The 14,314-nt window shown below is 49.5% G+C and overlaps 1 protein-coding gene across 1 annotated transcript in view; it reads right to left on the minus strand.

The window, feature by feature from the left end:
* Positions 1 to 1,433: 1,433 nt before the first annotated feature.
* Positions 1,434 to 14,314, minus strand: part of Znf184 (zinc finger protein 184) — a 13,568-nt gene continuing 687 nt past the window's right edge. Inside the window, exons 2-5 of the mRNA XM_013521784.1 lie at positions 10,716 to 10,783; positions 7,792 to 7,918; positions 7,371 to 7,466; positions 1,434 to 3,779 (exon numbers count right to left, since the gene is read on the minus strand). Of these exons, the coding sequence (XP_013377238.1) occupies positions 1,822 to 3,779; positions 7,371 to 7,466; positions 7,792 to 7,918; positions 10,716 to 10,783 (2,249 nt within the window). The 3' untranslated portion in view covers positions 1,434 to 1,821. The remainder of the gene's footprint in view (positions 3,780 to 7,370; positions 7,467 to 7,791; positions 7,919 to 10,715; positions 10,784 to 14,314) is intronic.

The following is a 14,314-nucleotide window of genomic DNA, read 5'->3' on the forward strand; positions in this document are numbered from 1 at the left end:
AGCCGTTCAGAGGTCCCACAAAGCCTGCCTGTAATGTGGTACCAATTCTGAAACCTCCTCCCTCTGTGCAGTGAGGCGACCCTCACTCCTGCATAGAGAGACACCTTGAGAAATTAAGAGATACCCAGGTAACGTACCTTTATAGATGTTTCAAGTTACCATGGAAAAAGGTCCCGAGACATACACAGCCACATTTCTTCCAAAATTCTGTTCTTCACTGCCTGGCACTTTCAGTTGAAGAGGTGACAAAATTCCAAAGCAGGTCACTGAGCAATTCCAAAAAGAATTGCACCTAAAAAATCTGAAGTGCTGTCTCCCTTAAATGCATCTGGGGACAAACTTCATGTAAGTAGCCATCTGATCGCGTGCGCCCTTGTCCTCAGGGCTCTCTGCACTCGAGGTCAGGCTGAGAAACTATCACTCGTATTCAGAGAGCAGACACGGAAGTCACCAGGCTGGGCCTGCTGAAAACACGAGGGGCTAACCACTTGGCTAAACCCGTGTGTGTTCCCGAGTGAGGCCACCACTGATGGTCACGCGGATGGTGTGCTGCCGCTCTCCGGATGTCACAGGCACTGTCACTCGTTTCTCACGAGGCAGCCATGGGAAACTGAATGACCATGACCTTACACTCTGACTTAGCTTTGTACTCTTGAGAAGAACCAACTGGTTCTTCAACCTCCCAGGGCTCAGGGCTTCTGAAAACCCAATTACAAAACAGGGTGACACTCAAAATTACATTACATGAGCTGAAGCAGTGGTGCACACCTGTAAGCCCAGCACCGTGGGAGGCTGGGGCAGGAGGATCACAGTTTGAGCCTGGACAACTCACTGACTTAGCAAGACCCTGTCTCAAAATAAAAATATAAAATGGGGGTTGTGGCTCAGTGTGAAGGCTATGGGGTCAATCCCCAGTACCACACACACACACACAAAATAAATAAATACAAATAAGCGAGCTGGTCTCCACCACACAAACATAAGATGGTGCTGTGCAAAAGCAGGAAGCAGCCCTCACCAGGCACAGCTGTGCAAGTGCCGAGACCTTAGACTTTCTGGCCTCCAGGACTGCAGAGAATACATTCTGGTTGTTTATATCCTGTCTAGTATACGGCCATTTGTTGCAGCAACCCAAACTGAGACATTAAGTAATTACCATGTGCTGCCAGGGTTAAATGACACTGGCATAAGCTGTGGAAGCAGACCTCTGTAGCTGTAATAAACTTCTTGAATGTTAAAAAACATACAAAGCAGAAATACTATGAAGGGTTTTATGTCTTGTTTTGTTGAGACAAGGTCTCACTTTACCGCCCAGAAACTCCTGGGCTCAAGTGATCCTCCTGCCTCAGCCTCCCAGGTTGGAAGTACAGGCACAGGTCATTGCACTTGGCTCCAGTTTTATGCTCATGTTGTTAGGCTATTACATAACTCAATTTGAGGGTATTTTATAATGTTTTATTACAAATCAGTTCCCTAAACAACTGAGGTGCATGAGAACAGGAGCAGAGCAGGTTCCTCATTCCCAAAGCACAAACCATGCACAGACACACATTCAGATGCAACACACGGAATGCGCTGTGTAGCAAAACCATTTAAGAATATATTGTAAATGTACAAAACTGAGTATAAAACACTAAACTACCTTTGAAATCATCTATTCAAATCCTTCATTCCACGTAAAATAGTTGGGTTTGTGTCACAAAGTTGTTTTAGTAACGATCAGTTCAGCCCAACTACTCTCCATCTCCTAGTGTGAAGTGACAGTCAACCATGTTCGGCAGTTTTTGGTCCGCTTTGCTCCTCAGGCCTCTGCTCCAGCCCCTAGGACAGGCACATGCCGGGGTGCAGCCTCTGGTGCTTGCTGAGCGCAGAGCGGTACCGGAAGGCCTTCCCACAGCCAGCGCAGCCGAAGGGCTTCTCCCCCGAGTGGACCCTCTGGTGCTGGGCAAGGTGCGTGCTCTGGCTGAAGGTCTTCTGGCACGCACTGCAGTTGTATGGCTTCTCCCCGATGTGGGTGCTCTGGTGTTCTGCCAGGAGCGTGCTCCGGCTGAAAGCTCTGTCACACTCACCGCACTTGTAGGGCTTCTCTCCGGTGTGGATCCGCTGGTGCTGCGCCAGGTGGGAGTTCTGGCTGAATGTCTTGTCACATTTGCCGCACTGGTAGGGTTTTTCTTCTGTGTGGGTCTTCTGGTGCTGAGCAAGAGATGAACAGTGCCGGAAGGCCTTCCCACATGCGGAACAGGCATAAGGCTTCACTCCCGTGTGGATCCTCTTGTGCTGTGTGAGGTGTATGTTCTGGTTGAAGGCCCTCCCACACTCGTTGCACTTGTACGGCCTCTCCCCGGTGTGGATCTTCCTATGCTGAATCAGGGACGAGCCATAGCTAAAGGTTTTCCCACACTCGTGACACTGGTAGGGTTTCTCTCCAGTGTGGATTCTCTCATGCTTGGCAAGAGATGAACTCCGAATAAAGGCTTTCCCGCATTCCTTGCACTCGTAGGCTTTCTCCTGGGTGTGTGTCTTCTGATGCTGATTCAGGTTGGAGAGATAACTGAAAGCCTTTCCACACTCGCTGCACTCAAAGGGCTTTTCTCGGGTGTGGATTCTCCGATGCTGGGTGAGGGATGAGCAGTAGCTGAAGGCCTTTCCACATTCGTTGCATTTATAAGGTTTTTCTCCAGTATGAATTTTCAGATGCTGGGCCAGGGACGACCAGTAACTAAAGGCTTTCCCACATTCCGCACAGTCATAGGGCTTCTCCCCGGTGTGTGTTTTTTGGTGCTGAGTGAGGTTCGAGTGCTGGCTGAAGGCTTTCCCACACTCGCTGCACTCGTAGGGCTTCTCCCCAGTGTGAATCATGTGGTGCCGGATGAATGTGGAGGGCCCGTTGAAGGCCTTCCCGCACTCGTTGCATTTGTAGGTTTTCTCACCAGTATGAATTTTTTGGTGTTGGGTAAGGTGTGTACTCCTGGTGAAGGTTTTATCACATTCATCACATTTAAAAGGCTTTTCTCCTGTGTGGATTTTCTGATGTTCCATAAAGTGGCCTCTCTGGCTAAAAGCTTTCCCACACTCATTACAAGTGTACGGCTTCTCCCCAGTGTGGATTCTCTGGTGCTGAACAAGGTGGGTCCTCTGGCTAAAGGCTTTCCCACATTCGTCACATTTGTAGGGTTTTTCTCCAGTGTGGATTCGCTGATGTTGAGTAAGAGATGGACCCTCGATGAAGCCCTTCCCACACTGGTCACACTTGTACGGTTTATCTCCAGAATGGATCCTTTGATGGTTTATAAGATTTTCGCTTCGGCTGAAAGCCTTTTCACATTCGTTGCATTTGTAGGGTTTCTCCCCAGTATGTGTCCGCTGATGGCGAATAAGAGCTGAACAATAGCTAAAAGCTTTACCACATTCACTGCACTTACAAGACTTCTCTTTTTTAACTGGATGTGAATTCTGCTTGACGTCTGCCTTAGCAGAGGTCTGCTCTGGGGATATTTCTTGCTGTGTTACAGTACGTGAGCGCACGCTGCTTTTCCCGCATTCGGTATTCACAGGGCCTCCCTCCTGCGTGGGTGTCGTCTTTTCAGTCACCTTTGATCTTTCTCTGGGCAGTGCCTGCTGCCTCCCTAAGCTGCCTTCAGACTCCCAAGCGCCTAGGATGCTGGGATCCCAAGGATCCTCCTGTCCGTGTTTTTCCACAAGTGCCTCTGAAGGCTGTGTCCCTTCAGCAAAGTTCACTTCTGGAGGTGACACACAATTTTCAAATCTTGGCTCCCAGTCTGAAAGAAAATAAAATATCAATGTTCTCAGGACAAGGAGCAAGAACTGCATTAGTGGGAATGAAAATGAAACTAAAGCCCACAGGAAATGCTGAGTGTTTTCAAAGGTACAGTTCTACGACATGGAAAAGAAGCGGGGCTAAGGATAATAATAAACAAACTACGACGGGCAAGAGAGTGCTTACCTCAGTTTCCTCAATAATCTCTAAGGACAAGTAAGGGAGCTACACTTGAGGGGACAGCTATTGAAAGGGAGACCCAGAAATGGCTGAGTTGGAACCGAGATTCCCTGCTAATGAATAACGAACAAAAACCCAAGAGCCAGGATGTGCAGACAGCACAGGCTAAGCCTTGGCTAAGCATCGAGGCTGTCGGCTGGCTGGAAACCCTGGGAAGTGGCATGTCACAGCTGGATGGCCACTGTAAAGAGCAGACAGCGACTGAACGGAGGGAGACGGCTGGGTGAAGTCAAGGCGTCGTACAGCTGGGAAGAACTGGAGCTCGGGACTGCAGCAGCGTTTGCGAGAGTGGAAGATACTGACTAGCAGAGCAACCAGTGTGTTCAAGTGTAACACAGGAATTACCAGCTCAGGGGAGGAAAAAAACAAGACTGAAAGCCACGTAGGTGAGACAGAACTGTGGGGAAAGGACTCTCGAGGGACGGAAAGGAGCAGTTTACCACCGAGCAACAAAGCAACAGAAGAGACAGAGTAACAAGGAAGCAGCCAGGGACCACAGCACTGCCCTACACAAGCGTGCTGATGGGAAGGGGCAGGACGCAGGGCTGGCAGAGGCTGTTTAAAATGGCACTTCCTTCCGCTACACTGAAAACAAAGATCCGGCCAACCAGAGAACTGGGTCTGTCCATGCTGAGAGCCAGCACGGCCAGCATCACCACCACTGCAGCAGAGCTGCCCACCTGCCCCACGCCCACTCCGCGGCACAGGAGCAGCACGGCCTCTCCAGAGAGGGCAAGGTCCACACAACGTAAGCTTTGGAGTGGCCGCTCTTCAGGCCATGACAGTGTCTTCATCACCAACTGTCACCACGGAAGGTCTGCGTGTGCACAGCAGAGGCCAGAAGGTCTCCCAGGGGCCCGCCAGACAGAGCAGCAGGGACCCTAGACTGTGATGGGAAGAGGAGGAGCTGCTGTGGACTTGGCCAACCCCGAGCCCAACTGCAGTGTCAGCAGAAGGCGCCATGTGCAGATCAGCACCACATCCTGAAGGCAGTCGTGTCCTCACTCAGAAGCCAAGAGAATCAGCCAGAGAGAAGAAAGAAGAACTGGGAAAGCTCCAGAAGACCACGCTGAACACCATCGCTCCTGCTCAGGTCATGGCCCTGACCTTACCATACATAAAGTCTATGGGCACTGACGGGAACATTCCAGCACCCAGAGTTCGGGGAAGCTGCCGCAGGTGCTGAGAGCAGGCTGTGAGAGAACACAGCGGACCAGAGAGGCAGGAATCTCATAAGCACAGTGGACTGCACCTGTGAGGGGCAGGTGGGAGGACAACCCAGGTGAGATGGCAGCACAGTGGGGGTTGGGACAGAGACGAGGCCCAAGCCACAGGCGCTGCTCCACTTCACATCAGCTGCCCAGAGACACCCCCAAACCATGAGGCGTTTTATAGAGACAACAGCAGCCAATCCATCACTTGACTCAGTCTGTCCCAAATGATAAAAGGAGGCAGGACTATGGGCTGACTTCCCAAGACAGCCATCATCAGGTCAAATTCCAGCAATAAAAAGCAATGAAAGCAGGGTGTGGTGGTGCACGCCTGTAATCCCAGCACTCGGAGGCTGAGGCAGGAGGATCATTGTGAGTTCGAGGCCAGCCCTGGCTACAAAGTGAGTTTAAGATCAGCCTGAACTGCATAATGAGACCCTGTCTCAAAAAGACCAAAAAAAAGCAATGAAAGAACAAAGCTGAATGCCTTGAGTTCACTTTCTGCCCACAGGCCAGAGTTCACTTTCTGCCCACAGGCCAGACAGCTGAACTATCTACCTTACCTATGCAAGGTGAGATGCTTATCATTTTTGCCTGACTGAATCTCTTTTTTGCAGTGACTAAAATGTTTGTTGGAAGGCCTGAGTTTTTTCAGTATACATTTAAATGCTTTAAAATTGGGCCGGGGAGATAGCTCAGTGGCACAAGTGCCTGCCTGGCAAGTGCAAGGTCCTGAATTCGATTCCTGCTACCAAAAAAAAAAAAAAAAATGTAACTCTTAAATGCTTTAAAATTGTTTTGTTTCTAGTCAAGCTAGAACTTTTTGAAACTTCATTTTTGATTTATAATAAAACTTGACAACTTGCTTTTCCAAAAATTAATTGTACACATCAGTTTATAAAACTCTTAATAAAAATGTCAAGTTTTCTTTTTTTTTTTTTTTTTTTGGTTTTTTTCTCCAGTACAGGGAACCGAACTCACAACCTTGCGCTTGCCAGGCAGGGGCTTTTGCTGCTGAGCTAAATCCCCAGCCCCAAAAATGTCAAGTTTTCTAAATCATGTTTTTAAAGAAATCTTCACAGAAAAAGGTAGGGAGGAAAGGGAGAGAGGGAAGGAGAGAATGAGAGCCGGCGTGGGGGGGTAGGGGGGGAGGCACTGTAGGAGAGAGCGGAGGGAGGGAAGAGTTCAGCTGCCACCTGTGATCCCTGATGCAGGTTCATAATGCCTACTTAAAATGGGGGAAAAAAGCAGAGTGGACTCCACATGTGAGTTTGGACAAAAGGCCAACAAGCGGTCAGAGTACTCCAGTAAGAAAACAGCTAGTTTTAGTTTACCTGGCATTTCTCAAACTTAAACACAGCACCCATTTCCCACAAAGTCGGGAGATGCAGCCCTCCCCTAGAGCCCCTGGTGACTCCTGTTCCAGGGTCTGCTCCCTGAAGAGCTGACTTTGTGCAGTCAGCACAATTCAGAAGAAAGGTCCTCATAAGTTGAACCACAAGGATGGCAAAGTGATAGAATCAGAAGCTACACCTGAATTAAGGACAACAACAAAACGAAAGCTACTGCTAGTGAGCTCACTTTCGTTCAGTTTGGTTGGGAAAGAGAGACCGGGTGGGGGCAAGGTCAGCGGTGTTGAGCAAAAGCACCTGGAGACACAGACAGTGTATTTCTGTTTGAAGGGTGCAGGGACAGAGTGGAGAGGTTGAAGAGAAAACTGTAAGAGCTGAAACCCAAGGGCTCACTATGGGGCCAAGGTCCCGGCAGCAGAGGGAAGAGCTAAACAGGAGCCCAGGCAGGAAGCTGGCTCGGAAAGACGGGGAGGGCACTTGCTCTGGAAGGAAAGTGGAGGGGCCCGGGATGCAGCTCAGCAGCACATCGCCTGCCTGGGCAAGCATGAGGTCCTCAGTTCAATTCCAAGTACCCACCCCCAGCAAAATAAATAAATAAATGAATGAATGAATGTAGAAACAGAATACACACTTGAGAGTCAGCAAGATAACAAACCTGCACGTCTGGAAGTCTTCCCAGTGCTGCACAGCAGATGCTGTGGAGAGATGTGCCTGTCTACATTTCTGCTGGGAAACCCCTGCCAGCTGGCAGCTGGCATTCATGAGCGGCACCCCCTGCCCACAACTCACCTCCACAGGCACCCAGGGTGATGCCGGGCTCCACGGTCCACGGCTCAGTCCCTTGCTCTAACTGGGAAATCACATCAGGTTTGGAAACTTGCAGTCCTGCTCAAGGGAGGAAAAACAACACGTCTGTGGCAAGGGCCCCATCAGAACTCAATCCCATCTGCCTCTGTGAAGGAAACCAGCACGGGCCAAGTGCCGGGAGAGGAACGTGCCGGTGCTGCCACCTCCCTGCACGCAGGGCATCGTGAGCTGGGATCTCACTCAGCTCCGGAGAAGTGTGAGTTTGTTTCCCTGCCTGTGAGAAAACTAGAAACTATTTCCAAATCTCAAAATTTAAAAACTGCTGGTTCCTAGGGACAAAATACATCTAAGCCCAAGGAGCACCTCTTGCCCCACACCCCGCCCTTCACTCGGGCGTCCTTACCTATAGAGACCAAATGTGTGTAGTTCTCCAGCGTCACATCCCTGAACAGATCTCTCTGTCCAGGGTCCAGCTGCTTCCATTCTTCCTGCGTGAAGTCCACTACCACGTCCTTGAAGGTCACGGATTCCTGAAACACCAAGCACATTTCTGCTGGGCCCTGGGAGAGGGGCAAAGGCAGCAACATTGACCCAAGTGAGGCAGGCTACATGATGTAGATCTACAAACTGAGGTCACGAGTCCTCCTCTGCACAAGATTCACAGCAGCACCTCACCCATAGGAAGTGCTGATATTCAAAGGGGAACACTCGGTGTGGAGAGTGGACGTAGGCTTCATCCAGCACGACCGTGCTCAGGCAGCACTGGCCATGTAGGCAGAACAGCGTGGCCAGTGCTGTGTCCGAGGACACCTCGTGGTAATGGTGGTTAACCACTTTCATCAGTGGCACTGTACCACCACAGCCTACAAAGGAATGGAAGGGGCAAGGGGACCTGTCTCAAAATATACCAAAAAATGCAGAGATTAAAGCAGAATGCCCTGTCATGGAATAAAACTCTCTAAAATACTGTAGGGGTTCACACTCAGGCTCTGCTTCTGGAAGGTGAAAGGCATTAAGCAATTTCCAACTTAATTAAGATACAATGGGTCATCACCAAATTGTGTCGTAAGAAATGACTCTTGGGCTAGGGATTTAGCTCAGCGGCACAGTGCCTGCCTGGCAAGCATGAGGTTGTGAGTTCGATTCCCGGTACCGGAAAAAAAAAAAAAGAAAGAAATGACTCTTTGCAAAAAAGAAAAAATTAAGGTGAGGTCTTCATGACATACACAAAAATTCCTGTTGACTTAAAGGTTACATTTGAAAGAAAAAGCTAAAACTAAGTAAAATAAAAGACAGACAGAAAGTCGTATAAGCTTGAAGTTTAGAGGTAGTATTACAACACGAAGAGACACAGAACCACATAAAAATGTACAAAGGGGCTACAGTGGCTCCGTGGTATAGTACTTGCCTAGTCCCTGCACCATCAAACAAGGTAAAGTGAAAAAAAAAATAAATGTGAAAGGATTCAAATCATAACAGTACATTCTCTATCTTGACTGCACACGTCAGAACTGATCAAAATGTGCTGGTGCCTGAGGCTGCGGATCCCACATCAGTGGGCCCACTGAGCCTGGATCGGCACGTTCACAGGATGTGTGGACAGAACTGAGCGCGCACATTTTCCTCGTGGCTGCTCCCTAGACAATATAGTCCCGTACTGCGTTACAGTACCATGTGTGACAAGCAAGCTAGCGACGATTCAGTGTATACACGAGGCCGTGCCATTTCATACGGGACTTGAGCAGCCACACTTTGGTGTCCCCTCAAGGACACAGAGGGACAACTGTGTACACCGTAACCATGGGCGGTTTACTGTATGCAGTACATAACATGGTGGTTAACTGTCAGGGAGTGGGGAATGCCCAGCTGAACTGAGCCAGTGTGGTTCTGGGTGTGGAAGACCCACTGGAGGAGGATGGTTGTCAGAAAAGTATAAAAGGAGAACGGGAAGGAAGGATTTCAGCTGATTTCCCTTGGAAGAGCTTTGCTGAATCTGATTTTCCTAAGAGGAGCTTTGCCTGTTCTCCTTGGAAGAGCTCCAGTCCTCACCTTCACCTTGGTCGTTGTCGCCCGGCTTTCAGACGCAGACTCCTGAGCGTCCAGCACTGGCCTTCTGGCTGCCTGTGTGGACTCCAGCTTCTAATGCAGACCCCTGGACAGACCCTTCAGCCTTCTCTCTGCCTGTCATTGCAGATCCCTTGGCCTCCTGCTAACGGACTTGTACAGGACGCTGCTGTGGGTTCCAGGCCTCTGGCTAGATCCTTGGGATCTCCAGTGCCTGCACAGATCTTTTGCACTCTTCTGTTTGACTCCCTCCGTGGGTGGCCACTGTAGGCCAGCCTTGTAAATTTCTGTGTCCTGCATTTAATCTGCTCCAGAACAGTCTTTTGAGGAGCCTTCCCCCAGCCCTGCAAGCTCTCATAAGCCCTGACTAATGCACACCTCGATAAAAAACAAAGCACTATTAAAAGCGCTTGAGCTCAAAGCAACAGAAAGAATTGAGTTTCTTCTGTGGAAACTGAAGCTGTGGAATAGGAAAGAAGAAGGCAAAAGACTAAAAAGGAGGGCTGAGGTTGACTATGACCAGGGGAGCGATTCCTACCTTTCTTGTCTAAGCTCTCCAACAGTTAACCACTTTTCTGAGATTATTGGCCAGTTTCCAATACAAACGCTTACTGGCTCACAAGTGGCCCACACAGGAGAGCCTTCCACTTCCCCACCAGACCTACGAAGCTTCCACGCTGCGATCAGCCGTCTCTGTCGAGTCTTCCTGGGCTGTGTGGCCTCTTTTTTTTTTTGGTTCCAGGAATTGAACTCAGGACCTTGCGCTTGTCAGGCAGGCGCTGTGCCACTGAGCTCCACCCCCGGCCCTGCGTGGCCTCTTGCGCGTGCTGGCTGCGAACCTCCACTGCTCGTCTTCTCCACGCGAGTCCACGCCACCTGACTCATCCAGACACCCAAATGTCTTCCATCCTGAGCGGCACACAAACCCCCTGTCCTCCATGAAGATCGCCAAACCCTCCAGATCACGTTTTCCAGCCCTCATTCCCACAGCACTCCTCTCACCTTTTCGCTAGTCACCTGCTTTGGTGTTAGCAGTTAGTCTGGCCTAGGTGGTGAAGAACCGCATCCCGCTCTGCCATCCCTGTGGCACAGCACGATGCCAAGGATGGGTGAATGGGAACGGCTGAGGGGCCACGCTGGGAACAAGACCTCGGGCATCGAGAGCTGAATAAACCATCAGCATCGGTTTGGCGATACACATTCCCCACAGCAAATATGTGCTACAACTGAGGCAACACAGCGTTTCAGGAAAGCTCAACTCACCTGAAAACCGGCCACTGGGAAGAGGGGACATCCCCCTTGGAGAAGGGCAGCATCGGCAGAGGACAGACCTAGAGGAGGAAGAGGAGGCCACACTGAGCTGGTGCAAATGAGCTGTCCCCAGCAACCCATCAGCCCACCTGCTTTTCTATCTGGAAGTAACGGAAACTACACTGTTTCCTTTACATTTCAGAATCAGAGAAAGAGAAAAACCCAGTGACACAGCTGTTAACTGGGGCTTTGGGAGCTTCCCTGGTAGGATCAGGAGAGAAAGGACTGCTTCAGGACTCTGTTTGGTCCTTAGATATTTCATTAGTCATGTGGATGTTATAGCTCAAATCTCTATTCCTCAGAAACAAACTGTTTTACTCATTTTCTCTGCAGATTACTTTCCCAGTCTTCACAGGCCCTTTGAAAACCTTGCTACTATTATAAATTAAATATCCCAACAACATGCACTATTTATACTACCCACCTACCAGAACATCTAGAATTAAACAGGCCTGGTCAGTACCAACTACTGGCAAGAGTTTAGAGCAATTAGTACTTCTATACATTGTTGTGCTTCATAAACTGATCAAGCACTTAAGAAAACTGCTTGGCAGTACACAGTAAAGTTAAACGTACATCTATACTGTATCAGCAATCCCACCCACATGTGTACACCAGAAAAGCACTTCTGTCCACAAAAAGCCTTGTACAAGAGTATTCACAGCAGGTTTATGCCTAATTATCACCAAATGGAAAACAAACCCAGTGTCTCCCATGGAAGGAGGTATAAGCACACTGTGGCTATTCATACCATGGGGTGCTGCCCCAAACACAGGACAGAGTTCCTGCGGGGAGTGGCTCAAGCTGGAGATGGATCACATGTGCAGGGCTAAAGCAAGGCCAGCCCCAAGAACACAGAGCGCCTGAAGCGAGCCACATGAACAACCTTTTTCAGCCAGAGGCCTGAGGCAGGGCATGAGAGGTGTGCTAGCTGGTCTGCACAGGGCATCGCCTGACATCAACCTGCCGAGCGTATACATAAAATGTGCTGCAGTCGTTGGGTGGTTCTTTTCTCTACCGAGAGAGAGAGCTCCATCTGACCTCAGCTTTCTGCATTTCCACTTCTGCCTTCATTTCTTCACAGTCTCCCTCAAGGAGTTTCTCGAGAGCTGCACTGGACGCGGCAAGCTCCTAGTATCACTGACAAAGGAACAGAAGCAGGAGGAACCCACGCTTGTTGGGATGGGAATCAAAACTGAAGTAAGATTCTCAAACTATAAGACTATTTAAAAAAGAGAGAAGGCAGCAAATCTAACAATAGAGAGAAACATAAAGAATAAAAGGAGGGGCTGGGGATTTAGCTCAGCGGCACAGCGCCTGCCTGGCAAGCACAAGGTCGTGAGTTCGATTCCCGGTACTGGAAAAAACAACAACAACAACAACAAAAAAGAATAAAAGGAAAAGCCAAGCAATCAGACATGCGGGACCTAAGTCACTTCAGAGATCCAGAAAGCACCACTGAGCTGCCCAGGAAACTGCCACTGAGGTGGCTCCCAAGATTCAAATTCCTGACAGATCCCATGGGTCTGCTGTGGGTTTCATGATCAAGCCCTGGTTAAGAGTGCTGGGTAAAATTTTCTGAAAATGACCTGATAGAAACAGGAAGACTGGCCAGGTGTGATGGCACATGCCTATAATCCTAGCACTCAGAAGGCTGAGGCAGGAGGATAGCTCTGAGTTTGAGGCCAGCCTGGGCTACATGAGTGAGTTCCAGGCCACCCTGCACTGCATAGTAAGACCCTGCCTCAAAAAATAAACAGAAAGACTGGCTAGGTGCAATGCAATAATCCTGAGTGTGAATTCTGTCAGAAACTGCAGATGAAAGGAGAGAGAATGGGCCGCATAGTGCAGCCCACACTGGCAGCCACCCTGGACAGTTTGACAGGGGGCAAAACTAGAGGGGTCTGAAGGTTTCATCTGCCTGGAGAGGTACGGATGTTTCATTTTGTTTAAAATAAGTGTGAGTCAAGAAACTCTTACTTTAAAGGTGTTACCCCTCAAAAAGTACAGGAAGCAATAAAGAAAACTATTACTCTCAATTTTTCCTAGGAACAAAAAAAACTTTTGTAACATAATCTTGAGAAAAAAATGAAGATGTCATCCTGGAGTTTTTAGCAGTGAAAGGAAATGCTGCACATGGACAGCTGCTGAACCAAAACTTTGGGAAAACAGAGTCAAGAGAAATGTCTCTCGTAAGTTGCTTTGGATTCCAAGTAGCAGACACCAAAAGAACCACGAACAATGACAGTTACAGAAGCCCGCTGGGTCCAGCCCAGTAAATGCTCAGTCAGTGTACAACTGTGAGCAGTTCCCCAAGAAAGAAAAAAAAAACAAAGACTTCATGAAATCATTTTGGCCAATTTAATTCTGAATAATTTAGAATTTGAAAAAACATTATAAAACAACAGGAGGAGCAAGAAAGGACAAACATAAATGATACCACAAATCTACATGAATAATATTCACTTTTAATGACATTATTTTTAAGAGGTGCAAGAAGAAGGACTACATAATAACAGGTTAAATCTAACAGAACTGCACAGTCATATGTAAAGATGCCCGTAACAAGCACTCAGGAGGTTGAGGCAGGAGTTCAAGGCCAGCCTGGGCTACAAAGTGAGTTCAAGGCCAGCCTGAACTGCATGGCCAAACCATGTTTCAAAAAGAGAAAGAGAGCACTGGAAGGAAAAAAAGGATGGACAGATGGTCAATGACAGTGCAGACAGAATGCCACTGTGACATGTCACAGCGCTTTGTCCATCCTGTCCTGTTTCATGGGATTTGGAACATTAGACCAAAAAAATCGTACAATCATAAACACAAACTCCTGACGTTAGGAACAGGGACAACTCCATTGCACAAGAACGCCGTAACTCTCGTTCAGCGCCTTATGCGGTACGGAGCTTTGCAAAGCAAATAAACCTTGATGCCAAGCAGCAGAAGTGCGGGTGATACTTCAGTCCGTTATCTCTTCAGGTTTTTCAAAGCACATCAAGAGCTGCTGCTCTCGGGCCCTGCAGCGCTAAGGAAGCGCAGCCAAGCAGGAGGGCTTTGGGGCCGGATACAGCGCGGGGACCGCGGAGGAACCCAAGCCGAGCTGGAGAAGAGAATGCACGCGGGGTCACCTGCTGCGCTCCCCGACGTGGGCAGGAGAAAGAAAGATCAGGTCCTTGTGCTTTTACACAGCGAGCACTGAGATCCACAGAGCGCTCCTCTCCACCACACGGAACTAGGAAGAAAACGCCAAGAAGGAGCTGTCTGCCCCCAACATGGCGAGGTGGGCGCACGGGCGGGACAGATGGCCGGCGGCCAGGGTACTTTCAAACGGACCTTCCACTGAAGGGATGGTCACCGAGATTCTCACTCCAAGACTGAACAAGGCGCACTCAGGCGGGGAGCCAGAGATGTTCGAGTCCTAGCTCCTCTGCACTGTCCGGCCTGGAAGCCGGGGAGAACGCGCCCGCGTCCGGCGCTCAGCCTGGCCACGCGCGCCCTCCTCCGCTGCCCGGCCGCGCACGGCGCGCCCCCGCAGGCAGGAGGGGACCCACGGC

Source organism: Chinchilla lanigera, unplaced genomic scaffold (genome assembly GCF_000276665.1).
Source record: "Chinchilla lanigera isolate Chin_1 unplaced genomic scaffold, ChiLan1.0 scaffold00064, whole genome shotgun sequence".
Lineage (NCBI taxonomy): Eukaryota > Metazoa > Chordata > Mammalia > Rodentia > Chinchillidae > Chinchilla > Chinchilla lanigera.